Source organism: Lutjanus erythropterus, chromosome 3, assembly GCF_056507025.1.
Source record: "Lutjanus erythropterus isolate fLutEry1 chromosome 3, fLutEry1.hap2, whole genome shotgun sequence".
Taxonomy (NCBI): domain Eukaryota; kingdom Metazoa; phylum Chordata; class Actinopteri; order Lutjaniformes; family Lutjanidae; genus Lutjanus; species Lutjanus erythropterus.
Genome location: NC_139319.1, coordinates 40,312,637 through 40,334,894, shown reverse-complemented (window position 1 = coordinate 40,334,894; position 22,258 = coordinate 40,312,637). Strand labels below are relative to the sequence as shown.

The 22,258-nt window shown below is 38.8% G+C and overlaps 1 protein-coding gene and 5 non-coding genes across 6 annotated transcripts; 1 reads left to right on the top strand and 5 right to left on the bottom strand.

Annotated features, from left to right (window-relative positions):
* Positions 1-6,419: 6,419 nt before the first annotated feature.
* LOC146330639 (small nucleolar RNA U3) lies at positions 6,420-6,635 on the bottom strand. The gene has a single exon (XR_014769923.1). It is a non-coding gene; the product is annotated as a small nucleolar RNA U3 (small nucleolar RNA).
* Positions 6,636-7,520: 885 nt separating this feature from the next.
* Positions 7,521-7,736, bottom strand: LOC146330638 (small nucleolar RNA U3). Its single transcript, XR_014769909.1, has one exon. It is a non-coding gene; the product is annotated as a small nucleolar RNA U3 (small nucleolar RNA).
* A 1,585-nt stretch (positions 7,737-9,321) lies between these two features.
* On the top strand, positions 9,322-9,537 carry LOC146330637 (small nucleolar RNA U3). Its single transcript, XR_014769912.1, has one exon. It is a non-coding gene; the product is annotated as a small nucleolar RNA U3 (small nucleolar RNA).
* A 1,913-nt stretch (positions 9,538-11,450) lies between these two features.
* On the bottom strand, positions 11,451-11,666 carry LOC146330636 (small nucleolar RNA U3). The gene has a single exon (XR_014769920.1). It is a non-coding gene; the product is annotated as a small nucleolar RNA U3 (small nucleolar RNA).
* A 2,195-nt stretch (positions 11,667-13,861) lies between these two features.
* LOC146330635 (small nucleolar RNA U3) lies at positions 13,862-14,077 on the bottom strand. The gene has a single exon (XR_014769892.1). It is a non-coding gene; the product is annotated as a small nucleolar RNA U3 (small nucleolar RNA).
* Positions 14,078-17,769: 3,692 nt separating this feature from the next.
* LOC146330634 (uncharacterized) lies at positions 17,770-18,972 on the bottom strand. Its single transcript, XM_084711545.1, has one exon. The coding sequence runs from the start codon at positions 18,970-18,972 to the stop codon at positions 17,770-17,772; it is 1,203 nt and encodes a 400-aa protein (XP_084567671.1).
* Between the last annotated feature and the right edge of the window lie 3,286 nt (positions 18,973-22,258).

Below are 22,258 nucleotides of genomic sequence, written 5' to 3'. Positions count from 1 at the left end.
CAACAAGCATAAGAAGTTTTCATTAAATGATGACTGAAATGGTCGTCTGTCTTCAGTCCGTCCTCAGCCCTCACTGCAAGAACCCCGACAGGAACCTGAGTGAAGTCACCTGCTGTGCTAGAAACCTGCATTTGAAAATAAAGACCACAACGAAACAAATTTAGGTAGGATGTTAGGACTAGGGATAGACTGATTATTGGCCAGGCCGATTATCGGTGCCGATATTTGGCATTTTGACGCATATCGGCATCGGCCTTTCTTTTTAATCAGACGGCCGATAAGAGATCAATTTAAAATTGGGTTATTTTGGCTCTGATGCAGCCGTGCCTTTCTGTCTGCAGTCACTACTCTGTCTCCAGCATTGTCCCACCCACAGCACCATCTGATTGGTTACATGCAGAGCCACAGCACGGGTAACAGCCAATCAGCAGTGAAAGCTGGGCATGCACAGTGCTCACACACATGGTGGAGAGGAGAAAAAGTTTTGCCGTGTGGAGAATCTCCGTAGAGCAGCTATATGTTTCGAAGGTAAGTTAAGGCAGCAGACTGTCCTGAAATTGTAATAAACATTACAGTCCTTTACAACTCACAACTACTAGTAACGTTACTGTGAGCCCAGTAACGTTATATAAACATAAGCAGCAGCTCTGCTCACTCGCAGTCCCTCCAGACGTGTCTGTTAATCAGTTGAAACAAGGTTGCTGATAATATCGAAGTGGAAATAGTCTGTGGTAGTAGAAGTATGTGTGTGTGAGTGAGAGAGAGAGTAAAAACCTCATGAACTCAATTCAGTCCAGTTTTATTGCAGGGAAGCACACTGAGGCGAAGGCTGATTAGCTTTTAGCGTAACGTTAGTCCACCGGTCCACTTTCTCCTCCTCTGGCTCTAGACCCTCATCAGACTGTAGCAATGGGGAGAACGTCTGTTCTGGTAGAGAACAGTGTGTGTTTGTGTGGAAGCCACATGAGAAACTCTACAACTCATAACTACTAACCTTACTGTGAGGCCCAATACGTTAGCGACAGCTGACTGTTCCTATGATAAACACTGATTATTAAAGTGAAGATGCTGTAGGCTATTTAATGTTTTTAACTGTTTAATCACTTGAAACAAGGTTGCTAATAATATTGATTAATATTAATTGTGTGTATGTGTGTGTGTGTAGGCCACATGAGAAGCTGCAGAAACTGACAGCAAAGCCGTCTGTGAGAAAACTGTACGACAATAATGGCTGTTTAACTACCAAGTTATTTTACTTTACCTTTTTCTGTGTTGATTGAGAGATCCCAAGCAGCAGAAAATGACCTATTGTTAGATAGGGCTGCAACGGATCGCAGTTGACCCGTGTCCTGTACGGATCACCCTCTACGGTTCGGCACGCGTGTGATCCGTGGGCCACATGTGAGCATCATAGTTTTACTGTCACTGTTACTTTTGTATAAGTTATAATACCAGAAATCTCAATGCAGAGTTGCAGTGAACTCTGACTGATTTAAAAGCCGTCACATCACCTTGAGTGAAATCCAGACCATAACTTTTTTCACTGATGTAACTCTGCTATCACCAAAGAAACACATCATAAAACTGTGATGTTCATTGAAACTTTGGTGATATCAGCTGTCTTAACTTCTACACAGCTCCTCTCTGCTCACCGCTGCAGCTCTGTCTCACCCCGTCTGTGACACAGTGTGTCTGCTGATTGATCATGACTTCTTTCTAACCAATCAGATGTGCTGCTGTAGGCGGGACATTGAGCCAGACTACAGAGCGTAGTTGTGTATTTTACTGTACAGTGTATAATGATCTAATATATGTATAGTATATACATAGTACAGCACTGTATAAGTTTGAAGTTTTTAATATATAACCATTATCATTACTATTATCATTATTATTACATTACATAACTATGGTGATAATTACAGACAGACAAAGATCAAAGACAAGTGCATTTTGAAAATAATTTAACTGACTCAAAACCATGATATGATCCGAACCATGAATCTTTTGAACCGTTGCAGCCCTATTGTTAGATGAAGTGTGTCCCGAAGCTGTCTTTAATAGTTTCTTGTAGAGAGGAGCAGGATATTGCTGTTCAAGACTTAAGACATAATGTAACTGCATCATAAAGCCTACATGAACTGCATGGTGTTCAGGGATGAATAGTCTCTCCTATTGCTATTGTACTGTTTTTTCAGCTATAGTAACATTAATCGTTAGTAATGTAGCAGCCTAGTTTTGAATGACAGGGTCCCTGCTATCACATCTTGTTAAAACAGTGCAGTATGGAAGTATTACACTCAACCAACACCAGGGAAGGCAGTCTGTAATACATGCAATGAAGGTGTCAGCATGGGAGCAACAACGGGAAAAAACAAAAATACTTCAAACCTGTGGTCTCATTTTAGGATTCATCACCCTGAGTTGTATGAAATAGAACAGAAGAAACAGGAATCTGAATATCATCAGGATGAGGCAACTTCATCTCAGCCAACAATAGAGGACGTGTTCATTCCCACAAGGACATTGGTCGTTCATGCAAAATAAGGGAGGAGCAAACATATAAAAGCTTGCATGGCAGCCCTCTATCCAAATCATTCCTCACTGTGCTCTGTGTATACTGCAGTCTGCATGCTCTCTCTCTCTCTCCCACTCTCTCTCTCTCTCTCTCTCTCTCTCTCTCTCTCTCTCTCTCTCTCTCTCTCTCTCTCTCTTGAAAATGTCCTCTGGGAAAAGCTTTACTGTCAATGATGTTTTGGAACAGCTCTTTGACAGTGAAAGTGACATAGAGGAGAATGTGTCTGAGACAGAGGACTATGTTGAGGAGGACCCTGATTTTGAGGCATTCTCATATGATGAGAATGAGAGTGTTGACCCTCCTGTTGTCACTCCAGCAGACACAATCCCTTCCAAAAATGAAAAGATAATATGGTCCCTTTCCCCACCAGCAGGGTAGATTTAGCGCTGCTAATATTATCAAAATGGTTCAAGGCCCCACCAGATATGCAGTCAGCCATGTTGAAGACATCAAGTCATCATTTGACCTCTTCATAACACCATCGATTGAAAATATTGTTCTTGGGATGACAAATTTAGAGGGGAAGCGTGTGTATGGGGACAGTTGGAAAAACTTGGATGTAGTTGACATTGGCTTGCTCATTTTGGCAGGAGTTTACAAATCAAAAGGTGGAAAGGCAATATTTCCAGCCACCATGTCTCTGAAGACATTCCAAGTTTTGTCCCGTGTCATACACTTTGATGACAAACAAACAAGGCAGGGCCGACGTGAACATGACAAACTTGCAGCAATAAGGGATGTGTGGGACAAGTGGGTGCAGCGTTTATCCCTGCTTTACAATCCAGACTTCCATGTGAATGTTGGTGAGTGCTTGGTTGTGTTTCGTGGGCTCTGTCCATTCCGACAATATATGCCAAGCAAACCTGCCAAATTTGGCATCGAAATATGGGCAGCATGTGATGCACAGTCCAGCTTTGCCTGGAATATGCAGGTTTACACAGGCAAATCTCCTGGCGAAGCACCGGAAAAAAATCGGCACAAGGGTTGTGCTTGATATGGATGAAGGACTGCATGGGCATAATATTACATGTGATAATTTTTTCACATCTTATGCCCTGGGTGAGGAACTGCTCAAAACATTACGGTGTTGGGGACAGTGAGAAAGAATAAACCAGAGCTTCCCTCTGAACTTCTTGCTGTCAAGAACAGGAAAGTAACATCTTCAGTGTTTGCCTTCACTGATAAAGCAACTGTGGTCTCCTATTGCCCCAAGAAAGGGAAAAATGTCCTGCTGCTCAGCACCATGCACAAAGATGCTGCCCTGAGCAGCAGAGAAGACAAAAAAAACCCACAAACGGTGCTGGACTACAGTGAGACAAAGGGAGGGGTGGACAACCTGGACAAGGTCACAGCTACATACAGCTGTCGACGCATGACTGCCCGTTGGCCCCTTGTCATCTTCTTCCACATCATTGATGTGAGTGCATACAATGCATTTGTGATGTGGTCTGAAATAAACAAGGACTGAAACGGGAAAACTGAGCCGAAGGAGGATTTTCCTGGAGCAGCTTGGTAATGCACTGGTGAAACCTCAGATTGAGAGAAGACGGTGCCTTCCAAGAGCATCAACAGCTGCTGCAGCTATTGTGAAGGACATACAGACAGAGACAAACACCCCAACTCCTCCAATGGTACAAACTGCTGGCAAGAAATGTGGCAGGTGTCAGGTTTGTCCCACCCGAAATGATTCCAAGACCAGCATGACCTGTTCACTATGCACGAAATATATCTGCAAGGAGCATGAACACACTCTCTGCACATCCTGTGTAAAGTAGTGCAGACTAGAAGCTTGACTGTGTTCATAAAGAACTGTTCCATGTTCTTTCTATCTGACTGATGTTGAATGTGAATGTGTGCGGATTTTCAAACATGTAAACCCCCTCACACACACACCAAAAACAACAAAAAAACCCATCAATCAATATGGTTCATTCTGTGAGAGTCATGAATGTGCACCCCAGATTAGAAAAGATTTGGATTAAAGACTTTCAAGATACACTAACTCTAAAACTGAAAGTTTGACCTGATGGTGGCGCTGCAGGAAAGGTCATATCATCACCAAAACCAAGAGGGTTCATACTCTTGTGGTCAATACTGTTTTTAAGGTTGAATGAAGATTTGGATGAAAACTTTTCAAGATAAATTAATTCAATAAAAGTTTGGCCTGATGGTGGTGCTAGAGGACAGGTCAAGGTTTCATTATCAAGGGGTTATTTATGTATTCAACAAATAAACAAAGTGCCTGACACAAAAACTTGGTCAACAATTTTCTGTAAATCATTTTCTGGAGGCAAATATCCCTGGGTATAGTGATATTTGAGGATAATTGGAGGGTTAAGAAGTGTGCCACACATTTCCACCACTCCAATCTGGCCAAACAGCATTTGTGAGACATTCAGAGGGAACTTGGTCTGCCAGAGCACAACATAATCCAGGTTGTTCCAACAAGGTGGAACTCAACGCTCCACATGCTGCAAAGACTGCTGGAGCAAAAGTGTGCGCTTACCATCTACTGTGGTTAACATGGAGGACTTGCAGGTCCCTTGTGTCCAATTTAATTGAAACTCTTCTCCCAATAGATGAAGTGACACTTCAGGTGAGCCACAGTAACTCATCAGCATCCTGCATCATTCCTTGCCTGGCTGTGCTGAAGATGCTACTTCATGATGATGAGGGTCCCTCCACAAAAGGGATCAGAACGCTCAGGCAAGCCATGAGGGAGAGCCTGGACAAGCGTTTCTCAAAAGTAGAAGACACAAAAACTGTGGTGCTGGCCTGTCTCTCAGATCCTCATTATAAGAGTCATGCATTCTCCTCTGCCACGACATTGAGCAAGGATAGTTGAAAGAGAAAGAGGACGCTGCCACACAACAGACCACTCGAGAAGAGCAATGCTGCCACAGAAGGAGCCAGTGTGGAGGAGCAGGCAGCTGCATATGGGACACATGAGAATGAAACACCCACAAAAGGCAACAGAGAGAAAACTGTTGACCTGCTGGCCAGTATCTGCGTTAAGGATGAGCTACATCTGTACCTGAAGGAGCCAGTGATCAACAGGCAGAAAGAGGACCCACTCCAGTGGTGGAGACAGAATGAAGGGCGCTTCAAGCTACTTATGAAACAAGCAAGAAACTCTGCTTTTTCCACCACAATCTGGTGCTGCTCAATTGAGACTACTAATTGATTTGAGACTCACATTTCTGTGCAAATTTTATTTTACTTTGTTTGATTTACTTTATAAAACTTCAGAAAGCTATTTATTTATTTATTTATTTACAGGCTGCATTATTTCACAAACAGCTACTTTGTAAGTGTAAGTGTAACTTTGTAATTTAATTTATTTAAAAATATACCATATTTTTATTGTTGTTGTTTTACGCTTTTTTTTTAACAATAGCACTTTTGAAAGCAATATGATCAGATCAAATTCTGAGTTTAAATTCAGAATTATGACAAGAAAGTCAAAATTATGAGAATAAACTCAACTCTAATTCTGAATTTTTCTCCTCTGAATTCTGACTTAAAAATCAGAATTTTAACTTTAAGCTCAAGACTCAATACATTTTACACTTGGGGCCTAAACTCAAATAAATTCTAAACACTACTACCAAATATGAGTTAAATTTTAACAGCAGATCACAGTTATCAACTCAAAAACCACAAGAAAAAAATAACTTAAGTTGATAACTAATTGTAAAATAGGTTCTTCACCATATTTAACATGTTCTACCTGTGAAACTCAAGATGTTCTACAGAGGGATAACACCAATTTCTCTGTCAGACAAAGAAAACTTAATCTGAAACCTACAACTACAGTATTGTTGTTAAGACAACATTAGTAACCACTCTGATCATATTCCCTTCCTCAAAACTCCACAAGGAAGTAAAGAACAATCATCAATGACAGAGAACATATGAACTGAACCATTATTCTGTGTCAGCTTCACACTCAGAAAGGAATATCACGACTCATCATCGTGGTTAGTGAGACCAAACACTTTAGAAACACATTTCTCAAGTCAGAAACTATAGAAATGATCCCTGAAAGTATAGTCTTAGTTTGACTGAGGGTGAAAGCAGCAGCTCATTCACAGGAGACTCATTCTCACTCAGGGTTCCTCTTTTTCATTCGACCAAAATGATCAATTCATGATCAATAAACAAAATATGACTGCAACAAAAACCACAATAATAATCCTTTACACTAAACTGATCTTTAATGTTTGATTTAATTTCCATCCACACCCACAATGCTTTGCAAATTAAGTCACATATGTTCATGCATTTAATATATGCTGTTTTTTCCCATTCCCTTTCAAGTATTTACAAAATTGGAAACAAATATTTTATCTTTTTAATTGTTTAATTGTTTAGTTTATAAAATCACACATGAGGATTAGGGACAGATTGAAGTGAGTTAGGGCCACATGTGGAACATTTATTTGATTTTAATGTCAGAACTCAAATTAATTTTTCACATGAAGCCCTAGAAAAGTCAGAAAATAGAGTCCTGGGAATAAAGTTAGAAGGATGAGAATTAAGCCAAAATTCTGAGTTTAAATTCAGATTTATGCCAAGAAAGTCATAATTATGAGAATAAAGTCAGCTATAATTCTGACTTCTTCTCCTACGAATTCTGGCTTAAAATTCAGAATTTATGAACGATGATGAAGATGATAAACTTATGAACTTATTAATCTTATGAAATATTCTAATATTTTGAGATGCTGGATTTTTGATTTTCATGAGCTGTAAGCTATAATTACCAAATTAAAACAAAAAAAGGCTTGAAATGTTTCCATTTATGTGTAATAAATCTGAAATGCATTTGTTTGTTCTACAGAGGGATAACACCAGTAGGAAGCTAGTATTTTAATAATGCTAAACAAGTTTTAAACATAATATTAGATTAATTAATATAATTATATTACAGCAAACAGTAACCACTCTGATCATATTCCCTTCATCAAAACTCCACAAAGAAGTAAAGAACAATCATCAATGACAGAGAACATATGAACTGAATCATTATTCTCTGTCAGCTTCATGCTCAGAAAGGAATATCACAACTCATCATCGTGGTTAGCGAGACCAAACACTTTAGAAACACATTTCTCAAGTCAGAAACTATAGAAATGATCCCTGAAAGTATAGTCTTAGTTTGACTGAGGGTGAAAGCAGCAGGTCATTCACAGGAGACTCATTCTCACTCAGGGTTCCTCTCTGCCGTCAACTTGTTCCTAAACAGGACTTGATTGGTTTATTAAAACAAACACAGGCTCAGATGAACTGCAGCTATATTGGGTGTTTGAGCTGCTCCTCACAGACACGTCAGAGAGCCTCAACGTCATGTGGAGTTTCCATGCGTCATAAACAGCTGCTGCACACATTGCAATAAAAACAAAGTCAGATTGAAGAAGTTGGACTATCTCCATAAAGCTGATTCACTGAGAAGCCCCCTCCTCAGCCCAGATAAATGCATGGACTAAACTGGACCCGAATGCTCCTTTTTGTGTTTTATGTCAGCCGGCATCTATATGAGCTGCATTACTGCCACCTACTGGATTGAAACAGTTTTACAGAGCAAACTATTTCCAGTGTCCACCCAAAGTGCTACCTTGCAAAGTAGCTGGATTCGTGAGATCGCACAAAAATACGTCTTGCTAAGCTTCAAGTTATCCATTTGTGTTTGCACCAAACAGCTATGGAAAGTGCCTGCCCTTTTCCAAACAGTTTCTAAGGATGACTTCCCAGATGGTTCTGAGTAACAAACAATCTGGCGAGTTAGGTTACCCAAAGTGATCCTATTCACAACACTGTCCATTCTACAACCCAGACCCAACTATCTGACCTGATGCAGATTCTTCCTTTCTGTTAAAACAAAACCAGGTTCAGCAGAACCACAGCTAACCTGAGAGTCTGAGCCACTCATCACAGGTGTGTCAGAGTCTCATCATCATGTAGAGCACTGGGGAGTGTGTGTCTGACACTCTTAAAAAAGGTTAGGTTTCTAGGAATGAAAATAATTTTAATTAATGTTCATTTTTGACAAAACAGCTTTGGAATTAATCACTTATTCTTTTGCAGCAGGAAGTTTCCTGCAGGCTGGCAGGTTCAGCTTTTCAGAGACAGAATGGGGGAATCGAAGAGACAGAAAGGTTCAGAACTACTGGTTCTGGTGATTGTGTGACTTCGAACAAGACAACACAGGTTTAAAACAGTCTTGAACCTTGAACACAACTGAGACAATGACAGAGCAACAGCCCCAAAATGTTCAGTTACATGAACTTCCAATAATTAAAGCTGTAAACATTGTCAACACAAAAGAATGACTCTTAACAAGCTGAGCTGTAAGAAAGTCACAAGATCAAACTATTAAAAAAGCCTGAGAATGACCCAAAATGATTAATTTATCAAAACAGTTGGCGATTAATTAACTGTGCAATTAATAATTGATTAATTATTTAATCACTGCAGCTTTTCAGAATCTGTTTTTCTTACTTTGAAGCAAGCTTTTCTTTATCACAACTCATTGCTGCTTTTGTCTCCTGACTGTCAGCTCTCTGTATCACAGACATGCTGTCAGAGACACTCAATGTCTGCTTGTGCTTTTTACAGTTTTACTTTTAACACACAACAAGAAGAGACACAACAACTGGAGGAACATGTTGATGGCAGAGAGGAACCCTGAGTGAGAATGAGTCTCCTGTGAATGACCTGCTGCTTTCACCCTCAGTCAAACTAAGACTATACTTTCAGGGATCATTTCTATAGTTTCTGACTTGAGAAATGTGTTTCTAAAGTGTTTGGTCTCGCTAACCACGATGATGAGTCGTGATATTCCTTTCTGAGCGTGAAGCTGACAGAGAATAATGATTCAGTTCATATGTTCTCTGTCTTTGATGATTGTTCTTTACTTCTTTGTGGAGTTTTGAGGAAGGGAATATGATCAGAGTGGAGAGTTTAGAAGCTGTTTAATAAAGAAACAACAAAGTAATCAATAGTTTTGACAACCTGTTAATTTACATTCTTTATCAAATCCTATGTTTCTTAATTTAAACAGCCTTATTATGGTGAGATAAATTGTCTGGATATATAAATCTTCTTAAAATAAAGATTTTCTCTTGACTTCTCCATCTTGTTAGTTATATTATCACCTCTGAAGGATCTGATATGCAATAATGATTTTTTTTTTTTTTAAAAGGCTAGTCTGACTCACAGGATGTACTTTGTGGGTATAAGCTGCCATTGGCCACTTCAGGCAACATCACTGAAAGTTAAGAGTGTGAATCTCACTGACTGAGACCATATGTATCTCAATACATGTTCAATGATACGATACATCTTAGAAGTTTTTAAACAGCCAACGATTCAGTATGACATGATTCAGCTCTGTCACAATACAATACAATATATTTACTTTCTCTTTAATCTTTACTTTTCAATTCAATTGATTCTATATTTGTAGAGTGCTATTAGCTGCAAAAAGAAATCCTGATAGTTTTACTAAATATAGTAACAGGAGATACAGAGAGGAGACATTACAGTGGTGTTGACATCTTATTAGGACTCTCGTGCCTTAACAAGAATCTGTGAACAAACTTTATAACTGTTTAAAATGCATTTTTGCAGTAAGATGATGAGCTGCTCTGCTTCATATGAAGAGTGCTGTGGTTTTGATTAGTGTGGGGAAACAGTGATACGTGTTTCCTGCTCTCACAGTGACATGACGTCTCTGTGGGTCAGACTTGTGTCTCTGTACTCTGCTGTCCACTTTCACATTTTGCATAAATGACTTGTAACAGTGTATCTCAGCTATCTTATAAACACAAACTTATTCCACACTTTTATGAAAGTTTGGTGGTGCAGCACAATACAAATGTCAGTTCTCTGTCTGTCTGTTTTCAGCGCCGTCTGTTTTGAAGAAATGAAGAGTAGAGACAGGAGAGGGAGGAGGGAGCGCTTGTTTTGTGTGAGCGAGGCAGCAGGCGTCCAGTGAGAGCGGTGCAGACAGAGGCAGGAGGAGAGAGAAAACAGAGGAAAGTTACATCATTGATGCCAAAAATGAAATATATGCACATCCTAATGAGATGTATCGATTCTTTAGCACTGCATCAATGTTTCTGATTATCAGAATTGTTGATCACATCTCTGTATTCCACCAACCAATTCATCATCTAGTTCTTCCCTTATCAAACTTAACTTGGTTCACTAAACACATCCTACTTCTACACAGCAAAAATAACTTTTTCATTAGTGGATACAGCAGGCAATACACCACTAACAAATCATAGTAATGATAGTAATAACTTGGATTTATATAGCAACTTTCAAAGAACCCAAGGCTGCTTTACAGGGTATGAAACAAAAATAAAGCAAATACAGAAAGAAGAAAACAAGAAGAGAACAGCAATGACTGGTGATGTGTGAAGTTTGAGGCCATAAGTCTTGATGAATAAGTGGGTTTCCTGAAGTTTTTTGCAAGTGAACAGTTGTGGAGCATCGCAGGTCTCTGCCAGCAGAGAGCTGCAGAGGTTGGGTGCTGCCACACTGAACGCTCTGTAACCAAAAGTTCTCAGGATGATTTATCGGGTGGACAGTGGGTCCATGTACGAGGACTGTAGGTTCCTGGACGGGGTATTGTGGTGGAGGAGGTCAGACAGGTACCTGAAGAAAGACCACACAAGGATTTATAACCATTTGTTACTGCTGAGTTTGAGTAGGTCTGAGATAATGTCTGATCTTAACAATGTAAAATGCATCTAATGACACAACAACCACATGGATAAAAGTCAAGGTAAAGACCAATAAAAAAAACTCCCTATGTACTGTCTTACAAAAGATTATTATTTCTTTTCAGACAAGAAAAGCACCCACTCTGATCATACTCGCTTCCTCAAAACTCCACAAAGAAGTAAAGAACGATCATCAATGACAGAGAACATATGAACTGAATCATTATTCTCTGTCAGCTTCACGCTCAGAAAGGAATATCACAACTCATCATCGTGGTTAGCGAGACCAAACACTTTAGAAACACATTTCTCAAGTCAGAAACTATAGAAATGATCCCTGAAAGTATAGTCTTAGTTTGACTGAGGGTGAAAGCAGCAGGTCATTCACAGGAGACTCATTCTCACTCAGGGTTCAGAGGTTCAGAACATAATCAAGATATAATTCCTGTTCATAAATCCTGTTCACTTATTTTCTACTTATTTTCCACTGGCCAGCATACAGACTGGTGCTGGCAAAAACTATAATATACTGTAGACATTACAACAAGGCATACGTTCATGTATAATTCAGTGCATGTCAACTTTGCAAATATTATGTTATTAATTTGTCTCTTAAATTACTGTCCTAATGTCAATATTGATTTTACAATTGTTTTAGATTTGTTAAAATACTAGATTTCTGTAGTCTAGACTGAATTATGTCTGTCAGTGAAATATTGTTATTATCTTTCTGTAGAACATTAAGTTTCACTGGGAGAATATTTTTCATGTCAAATATGGGAAAGAGACTATTTTGTAATTGGTCATCAACTGAAGTTATTTTTTTCTTGTGGGTTTTGAGTTGATAAATGTGATCTGCTGTTAAAACTTAACTCATATGTGGTAGTAGTGTAATGTCCACCGTAGAGATTTTGATGATTAATCATTAATTCATTTGTGTTATTAACAGATAATGGATGTTTTGTGTATCATTTTTCCAGACTTCACAGGTTTTCTCACTGTTTGGTTGGCTCTGCCTTGTTTGTGTCATTATTATTATTATTATTATTATTATTATTATTATTATTATTATTATTGACTAAATTATTATTGTTCAACTATCAGTTCAAGAAAATGCATAAATTTTGCATCCTGTCTCCTGTATCCACAAATGAAAGTAGATTTTCTAGTAAGGAGACAACTTGATGATAGTGGACTGAAAGAGATGTGCTCAGCAATTTTGATAATCATTCGTTCATTAAAATCACTTAATAATTCAGGTCATTTATCAGAAAGATGATAATTAGGGCCACATGAGGAACATTTATTTATTTGATGTCAGAACTCAAATTAATTTTTCACATGAAGCCCTAGAAAAGTCAGAAAATAGTCAAAATTCTGAGTTTAAATTCAGAATTATGAGAATAAATTCAACTATAATTATGACTTTTTCTCCATTGAATTTTGACTTAAAATTCAGAATTTTAACTTTAAGCTCAGGACTCAAAACATTTCATACATGAGGCCCAAACTCAAATAAATTCTCTCCTGTAGAGAGTAGAGAGAAAGTCCCATCATAAATTTCCCACAAACTGAAAGTTAAGAGTAACCACTGTTTTTATTTAAGAAACAACAAATTATTGATAATCAAAGTTGATCTGTCAATGAAAAAGCATATTAATATTACATTTGTCACATGGGAACCAAACCATAACCACATCTTGACATGCAACACTTGGAGGCTGAATCTTCTTTTCATGGTTGTTAACACATTATGAATTTAAATAAATATTTCCTTAAAGGAGAAGTGTGTGATTTCCAGTGGCATCTAGCGTTCAAACCTTAGATTGCAACTAAGAGGATTTACCCCGACACCGCCCCTCTCTCACCAAGAGTACGGTGGCCGTCAGCAGACAAAATGGCGAGCGAAAGCTATCTCACAACAAACTACAATTATGTGTGTAGGATGAATTACCTGTCCAGCAGAAAACAGGCAACCTCGGCGTCACTGTGAAAACGTTTGTCCTCCATCAGCTATTTCCATCGTGTAAACGCTATGCTGATGTTGATTCGCGTTTTTGCCGTTTCCTGTCATGCTTGCTTTTACTTTCTTCGCGTCTCCGCTTTTTTGATGACGGGGATTCACTGTTCGCTGCTTTTTGTTCTGGTACAGTGTATGTATGATCCTCCATTTGTCAAAACTGTGCCAGTCAAGGTTCACAACGCTAAATGATCTGCCAGCAATCACCCGCGCCTATCCTCCCCGTCTACTTCTGTGTTTACGCTGCGGCGTCTACGTAAGGTTTCCATGGGCTTCCCAAGAGTCACTGTTAGTGCAGTTTGTCCGCTCTGCGCTGCCGTAGACGGCGCAGGATGATGATCTCCGTAAGTCGACCCGACCGTATGTAACTATAAATGGCTATTTCTAAAGTAACAGGAACATATAGCTTATGAGTTTATGTTGATTGATAATAATAAATAACATACTTATATATAATATATCTCATTTATGTACATAAATCCCTGTAATTATTACACACTGGTCCTTTAATATAGAACATGAAGTAATACCACTCTGATCATATTCCCTTCCTCAAAACTCCACAAGGAAGTAAAGAACAATCATCAATGACAGAGAACATATGAACTGAATCATTATTCTCTGTCAGCTTCATGCTCAGAAAGGAATATCACGACTCATCATCGTGGTTAGCGAGACCAAACACTTTAGAAACACATTTCTCAAGTCAGAAACTATAGAAATGATCCCTGAAAGTATAGTCTTAGTTTGACTGAGGGTGAAAGCAGCAGCTCATTCACAGGAGACTCATTCTCACTCAGGGTTCCTCTTTTTCATTTGACCAAAATGATCGATTCATGATCAGTAAACAAAATATGACTGTAACAAAAACCACAACAATAATACTTTACACTAAACTACTCTTTAATGTTTGATTTCATTTTCATCCACACCCACAATGCTTTGCAAATTAAGTCCACATACGTTCGTGCATTTAATATATATTATATAATAATAATATATATTGTTTTTTCCCAGTAACGTTACATAAACATAAGCAGCAGCTCTGCTCACTCACAGTCCCTCCAGACGTGTCTGTTAATCAGTTGAAACAAGGTTGCTGATAATATCGAAGTGGAAATAGTCCGTGATAGTAGAAGTATGTGTGTGTGAGTGAGAGAGAGAGTAAAAACCTCATGAACTCAATTCAGTCCAGTTTTATTGCAGGGAAGCACATTGAGGTGAAGGCTGATTAGCTTTTAGCGTAACGTTAGTCCACGGGTCCACTTTCTCCTCCTCTGGCTCTAGACACTCAGCAGACTGTAGCAATGGGGAGAACGTCTGTTCTGGTAGAGAACAGTGTGTGTTTGTGTGGAAGCCACATGAGAAACTCTACAACTCATAACTACTAACCTTACTGTGAGGCCCAATACGTTAGCGGCAGCTGACTGTTCCTATGATAAACACTGATTATTAAAGTGAAGATGCTGTAGGCTATTTAATGTTTTTAATGGTTCAATCACTTGAAACAAGGTTGCTGATAATATTGATACGGAAATATACAGTGATAATAGTAAGAAGTGTGTGTGTGTGCAGCGCATCTCTGATTTAAAAGCCGTCACATCACCTCGAGTGAAATCCAGACCATAACTTTTTTCACTGATGTAACTCTGCTATCACCAAAGAAACACATCATAAAACTGTGATGTTCATTGAAACTTTGGTGATATCAGCTGTCTTAACTTCTACACAGCTCCTCTCTGCTCACCGCTGCAGCTCTGTCTCACCCCGTCTGTGACACAGTGTGTCTGCTGATTGATCATGACTTCTAACCAATCAGATGTGCTGCTGTAGGCGGGACATTGAGTCAGACTACAGAGCGTAGTTGTGTATTATACTGTAAATTGTAATGTTAAAGGTGATCCAAGACTGACTGTATGTGAAAGTAAGCTGCATGTTACAACACTATCTGTGTTTGTAAAATCTCTCTTTAGCCTTAAATATAACATTTGTATGCATTCATAAAAACGATGATGTGTATTTTCAAACATAATTTTAAGTAATATATTTTTGGAATAAATAGATCAAACAAAAATTTGGAGGCTTCCCGCAGTAACTGAAGACACCCTAGGGGTCACACTCATCACTCAGGGTGACCGCTGGGTTAATGCATTAAGTGCAGTATTGTTTAAATGTAACAAGAGCAGGTCTTAGAAATAAAAGTGCTAACAAGAACCATAAATGGTTCTTCAGCTTGGCCTCATAGGAGAACTCTTTTTGCCTCCTGGTGAAACCTTTTATAAAGGTTCTACTTGGAAACCTATCAGAGAGTTCTTCAAATAACCCGACATAAAGGGTTATACTGAGAACCATCCATGAAAGGTTTCACCCAGAGCCCCAACTAGAGGGTCTAATAGGGGGACCCCTTCTTGGGAGTAATGGTCCCACCCAGAACCCTAACTTGGGGTTCTATGCAGAACCATATTTGCCTGTTGAGTTTGCTGTATAGGTTTATTGAACTCTATTTGTTTGTTTTTATTTATTTCTATTGTTTTATTTCTTTTTCTTTCATTTTTTTTTTACATGTTTGAAATAAAGAATTTTAATTCTTTCATTCCAATATGAAATGTTTGTACCGTTTCATCTCTAGACACATGTGGACTACATGGACACAATGTATGTGTTATTTCTGTATAGCAGACCGTTGCTAAGACTAACAGACCGTTGTTATGAAAAACAGACTGTTGCTATGGATACAGTTCTAATCATAGACTAAAAATAGAGTCACTGTTAAATTACCAAAATCACTTTGAAATGAATATTTTGTGTCATTTGTAAAAAAATTTTTGCGAATAACCATTTATCAAGCAGGATAATGTACAGTGAGCAGGTCGTTATTGTGAAATAAATCATGACAGTGTGATGCAGAACCCTGCAGGATCCCTTACATAGCAGTGTTTCCCAAACTTTGTTCCTTAGGATCCACTTTTTAAAAAAGATAAACCATCAAGAAACAATCCACAATAGGCCTTATCAACACATTTTGGTAAAAGTTAATATGTGCATAAATGAATGGCCGTGACCAGTTTTACTGTCATTTCCAGATTGTCTTATATTATGTTGACCTGTGTTCTCGAGAACATATTAAGTATTTAAGTTCTTTAAATCAGAAATAAATGCATTTAGGCTGTGTAACAATATAGGACCTTTTAGCCTAATATATAAACCAGACAAAATAAGTGAATTTAAGCAGAATTAACAGGCTCTCATTTTTTCCTGTCATCAAAAAAACAATATGTACACATTGGAAATTCTTTTTAAAAGGTTTACTACAGATGTAAATCTTAAATTTGCATTAATTCTTCAATGGTCTTTAATGTATTTGATGACCCAAATAAAATCTTCCGTGAGTTACTGGGAATGACTTATTTGCTGATTTGTAGTGTAGTTTCAGTTGGGAGGCAGCTTTCCCAAACCATAACCTCTTATTTCAACAACATATATTTTATTTAAAATCATGAGGCTGTATGTGAAAAAAAGTCCCACATTCTCATGTCACTACCAAAGCAGTGTAAGGTCCCATCATTTTAAAGTACATGTAGTATTTTTTTTAAATCAGGGTGTAAATTTAGGAAATGTCACAACCAAACCACCATTGTTTTCTGCAATCAAGCAACCTTTTTCGGGTGTTATGGCAGATCTTTTAGCATGTATGTGTGTACAGAACTGTTCAGAACTGTAACTGACCATGTGCTGATGAGCATCTTTGAGATCTAGTCAACAAAACTGACCGATCACTGTTTGTCCCTGATTTATTCATCAGACAAACCATTTAATATCAAATGTGACACACAGTGCAACTTTAAATTCTAAAAAACAAATGACCAAGAAACATGACATTATTTTATTTGATTTTTTTTTTATTTTTTTGATGTACAATAGTGATGTTCATTCATGTGGCTGATGGTGTTTAAATGTGTCTCGCAGATCCAGTTCAGGAAGAGGCGCCCAGCCCAAGCTCTCCAAGAAGACGAGGAAAAACTCATGAAGAGTTCTTAAGACACAGGGGAAGAAACCTCGGGAAAGGCAATTCAAAGAGAGATCCCCCTCTTCACGGACGGCTGGGAGTATATATGTGAGTATGTGCAATTTTCTTTCTTTTTGTTTTTAGCGTGGGGAAACCAGAGCTCCTGGAGGAAACCCACGTAATCACGGGGAAAACATCTGAACTCCATGCAGAAAGACCCTGATCCAAGTGGGTTTAAGATTCAGGATCTTTCTGCTGTGAGGGGGGCAGTGCTGACCACCGTGCTGCACCAACGTAAAGTCTTGACTCTCAAACAGCCGTTTTCAAAGTGCTGTTTGGGGGTTAAAACTGATTAATACTCACAAATACCTGTGTTTGTGTAAGTCCCTGTCCCTGAGCTGGAAGTCTGTGTGTGGGCTGTAGATGATCATCAGACGCCACACATGAGTACACGGTACCACTTCTTCTTCTTTTTCTTCTTGGCTAGCTGACTCTCTAGAGCCGTCAGCTGGGAGTTCAGGGAGAACTCTTTCTTCTTCCACTCCTGCTCCTTTTCCTGGAGAGTCTTCCTGAGGTCTTCTGTGGCCTGAAGGAGGGATGATTTTTCCTTCTGCCACTCGTTATGATGAGTTTCCAGCTGCTGCTCAACCTTCTGCAGAGCATCTGCAAGAGTTTTGTTTTCTTGTTTCTGCTCTTCAAGTTGAGCCGCAAAGAAAGTCTTTGATTTTTCTGTCTCTTCCACCTTCTGCTGCCAGCTGCGACGCTGAGTCTCCAGCAGATCCTCTGCCTTTTTCAGGGCAGAAGAAATCTTCCTGGTCTCTGCTTTTTGTTCCTCCAGCTGGGCTTGATGGGAAGCCTTGACTCGTTCCAGTGTCTTTTTTGCATCCTCCTTCTGTTTAGCGAGACTCTCCTCCATTTTGTTCAGCTTTGCTTGCAGCTTATGAGCTTGATCCCGCTCAAATACAAGTTCGGCCTCCAGCTGTTCAGCCTTTGTGCGAGCCTCAAACTCCGTGGTGTCCTTTTCAAAAAGCTGCAACTTAAGGCCATGAGTTGTCGTCTCCATGTTGGTTTCAGCCACGGCACGCAGCTGTTTCTCAACACGGACCTGTAACTTCATGGCCTCGACTTCACTTTGAAGGTCCTCGTTCTTTTTGGTCATAGCCTCCAACTTGACTTCAAGTTCTTTGGTGTAGGATGTCTTCTGCTCAAGGTCGCTCTGAGCTGTCCGCAGCATGAAGCAGATTTTCCTGAAACGTAATTTCAGAGTCTCAGTATCTTCCTGTTCAGAGCGGTTATGTTTGGCTGGAGCCGCGTCTAGCAGGGCTTGCAGTCTACATATTTCACTCTGCATCTGCTCTTTGCTCTTGTTGTCCTCTTGCTTGTCCTGGAGCTGATCGATGAGAGCGGTCAGCGAGTCCACGTGGATGTCCAAGTGGAGCCTCTGCTCAGATCGACCCCTGGTCAGCCTTGCCTCGCTGTCCTTAAGCTCGCACCTTATTTCCTCCTCCAGGGAATGGAGGTAGAAATCAAGGCGTCTGGTGGCGAAATCCTTGACTTGATGAGTCTGCTGATGGATCTCAGCGTTGTTTCTCCTCTGCCTCCTCTGCTTTCTCTGACTTTGTGTCGTTTCCATTGTAACTCGCGTTTGAACTTGTAAAACCTCTTTCCTAACTTGTGACAATGAAATTCGTGTCTGAATACTCGACAGTGAAAATCGGGTCTGATGCAGGTTTGATTCTGAGAATCAGAATTTTATAGCACAACATTCCGGAAGTGACTTGATGACATCATCAGAACACTGTTCTTTGATCTTGTTGTTGCTATGGGATACCTTTTTTTTTGTTTGTTTTTTTTTTCAAAGATGGCTGACTGAATTTTTTAAAACTTTATTTGTAACAAAACAATTACAACAAGGCATAGAAAATCATTATAGAGGAATAACATACAAGGCATGGTATAGAAAAGTAATTTAACATTGATATTATAATGCAGAGCAATAAGTAGTAAAAAAATAAACTAAAAAAAACAGAAAAACAAAATTGTGAAAAGGAAAAATGCATTAAGTCGATCTAGGGGTCATAAAAAACTTTCAGTTCTTCATAAGTTTTGAGGAGAGACTTGGATTATTTTCCTTCCATTAATTTTAAGGCACTCATATTGGCCATAAAGTCCCTTTAAGTAACTGAGAAGTGGGGTTTAATTTTCCACCATTTAGATGTGTAGATAAAAAAAATGCCAGTAGTGTAAGGCTGTTTAATATCAAGTGACCTTTAGTGTCCTTGAGATCAATACCAAACACAATAGTTTCTCTTGTGAGAGGAACATGTAGTGGGATTTTGGATGGTAGCAAGTCCTGCAAGTCCTGCCAGAATGTCATACAGTATAGACATTGACCTGTGGACAACCTGTGGTTTCAATTTCAGTATAACAAAAGAAACAATTATTGTGATCAATGTTAAATCTCTTTCTTAGCATTTCATTGGATGAATAAATATTGTTGAGAGTTTTAAAAATGGATTTCTTTGGTTTTAGGGCTGATAGGGTAAGTGATATATTTGGTTCTCCATTTTCAAATTTCTCAGTCTGAAAACAGTTGGGTGACAGAGTTTCTGTGAGATTAATTGGGAACAGTACATTATTCAAGCATTCCATATCAATTTATTTGAATTTCACTCAGTTAAAAGATTGACACATGACTGCCTATCTATGTTTTGAACTAACAGTTTGACTGATATGGGAATTGCTTTAATCACTTTGTCAAACTGAGCACGTGTGCAAACTATATGGTACTTCAAGAAGAAGTTTTCATACGATAGCCAATGTCCTAGATCACTGATGCGATGACTTATGGTGATGACCTGGGTGGGGACGCCACCTTTTACTCAGGCCTTTAGTGCTATTCATCCATCTAAATAGTTTTGGTGTGAGTTGCAGAGTTTTGGAGGTATCTGCCGTAGAGATAATATAATCTCTAAGGCTTTTGGGGGCTTCCTACATGCCAGATGGGAGGAGTTCAGTGAGTTTAAAGTATAAAAAAGCTCAGTATTTTCTCTGTGATGGATGACTTGGTCGATGTTATGTGTGGCCTGATCGGTTTCATTCCATCCATCTAGTATTTCAATTTTAGTGAGCAGACTCTTCAAATTATTTATTAAATGTAAAGAAAAAAGGGTAGAACCACCACAGTCCACATTAAGTGCTGTGGAAAATATTCTCCTGATAGTTTCATTGTTCCATTTTTACTTCCCGGTTGATCTCTGGTCCATCTGATCAGAGATGCCAGATTTCAGGATCGTTACCATGCAGCTTTATGGTACAGAGTTCAATCATATAAAACAGCTCCAGGTAACTCTGTGTGGTTTTAGAGATTCAATAAAATCATATCATCAGCTTTATGTGTCCACTATTGCAGTAAGTTAGACAGGAAAGTTATTTGTCTTATAATATATTGCAGAATACAGTAAAGTAAAATAAGTAAATGGTGGTGTGAGTTGCATAAAAGAAAATCATTTTTATTCTCATCTGGCAAAACACAGAATATAATTTGTATCATTTCAGAGATAAATTAATTGCAGACAATTGGACTCGAGTCATAGGGACTCGGACTCGAGTCGACTCGAGTCACAAATTTGACGACTTGCAACTCGACTCGGACTTGGAGGGTCAGAGACTCGAGACTCGACTCGACTTGAGACAAGATGACTCCCCTCGACTTGAGACAAGATTGATGACTCCTCTCGACTTCTTCACTATATTAAGGACAACTAGGGGGGGGAACAAGCTATTATGATAACTCAAATATTAGATTTTTTTCCACAAATAGGCCTGTTTTGAGATATTTTAAATAATTACTCCATAATTTAATGAGGTCCCACCCATAGATATAGAAATAGAAGTATATAGTTTCTTTATCTATGGTTCTGGCACCCACTGCACCCTCCAACCTGGGCCCAGGAATGTAGCCTTTCCCCATCTACCTTGGTCTAAATGATCAAACATGTAATGTAAGAATAGATAAAATTAACAGGTTTATGCTTTAATCCATTCAGACTAGACTGCATGTTCTTCTTTGGATGAGGAACAATAGTGAGAAACTTGACTTGACATAATCTGCGACTTGACTTGACTCGACAACCTTGTGACTTGACTCGACTTGACTTGACAACCTTGTGACTTGACTCGACTTGACTCGACATAACCTTGTGACTTGACTTGACTTGACTTGACATAACCTTGTGACTTGACTTGCCCATGACAAAAAAACTTGGGACTTGCTTGAGACTTGGACCAAATTACTCGATACTTGCTTGCGACTCGGATTGGAGGGAGGGGGGTGCAATTGTCTGCTGTACAGTGTATAATGATCTAACATATGTGTAGTATATACATAGTACAGCACTGTATAAGTTTGAAATTTTTTAATATATAACCATTATCATTACTATTATCATTATTATTACATTACATAACTATGGTGATAATTACAGACAGACAAAGATCAAAGACAAGTGCAAATTTGAAAATAATTTAACCCTAATCCCACCACTTTTTTCTTTTTTGCTGATCTGAAAAATGATCCGATCCGTGACTCAAAACCATGATATGATCCGAACCATGAATCTTTTGATCCGTTGCAGCCCTATTGTTAGATGAAGTGTGTCCCGAAGCTGTCTTTAATAGTTTCTTGTAGAGAGGAGCAGGATATTGCTGTTCAAGACTTAAGACATAATGTAACTGCATCATAAAGCCTACATGAACTGCATGGTGTTCAGGGATGAATGGTCTCTCCTATTGCTATTGTACTGTTTTTTCAGCTATAGTAACATTAATTGTTAGTAATGTAGCAGCCTAGTTTTGAATGACAGGGTCCCTGCTATCACATCTTGTTAAAACAGTGCAGTATGGAAGTATTACACTCA

Excerpts from the sequence above, each read along its gene's own strand:
- LOC146330634 (XM_084711545.1), bottom strand. The coding sequence starts at position 18,972 with ATGGAAACGACACAAAGTCAGAGAAAGCAGAGGAGGCAGAGGAGAAAC.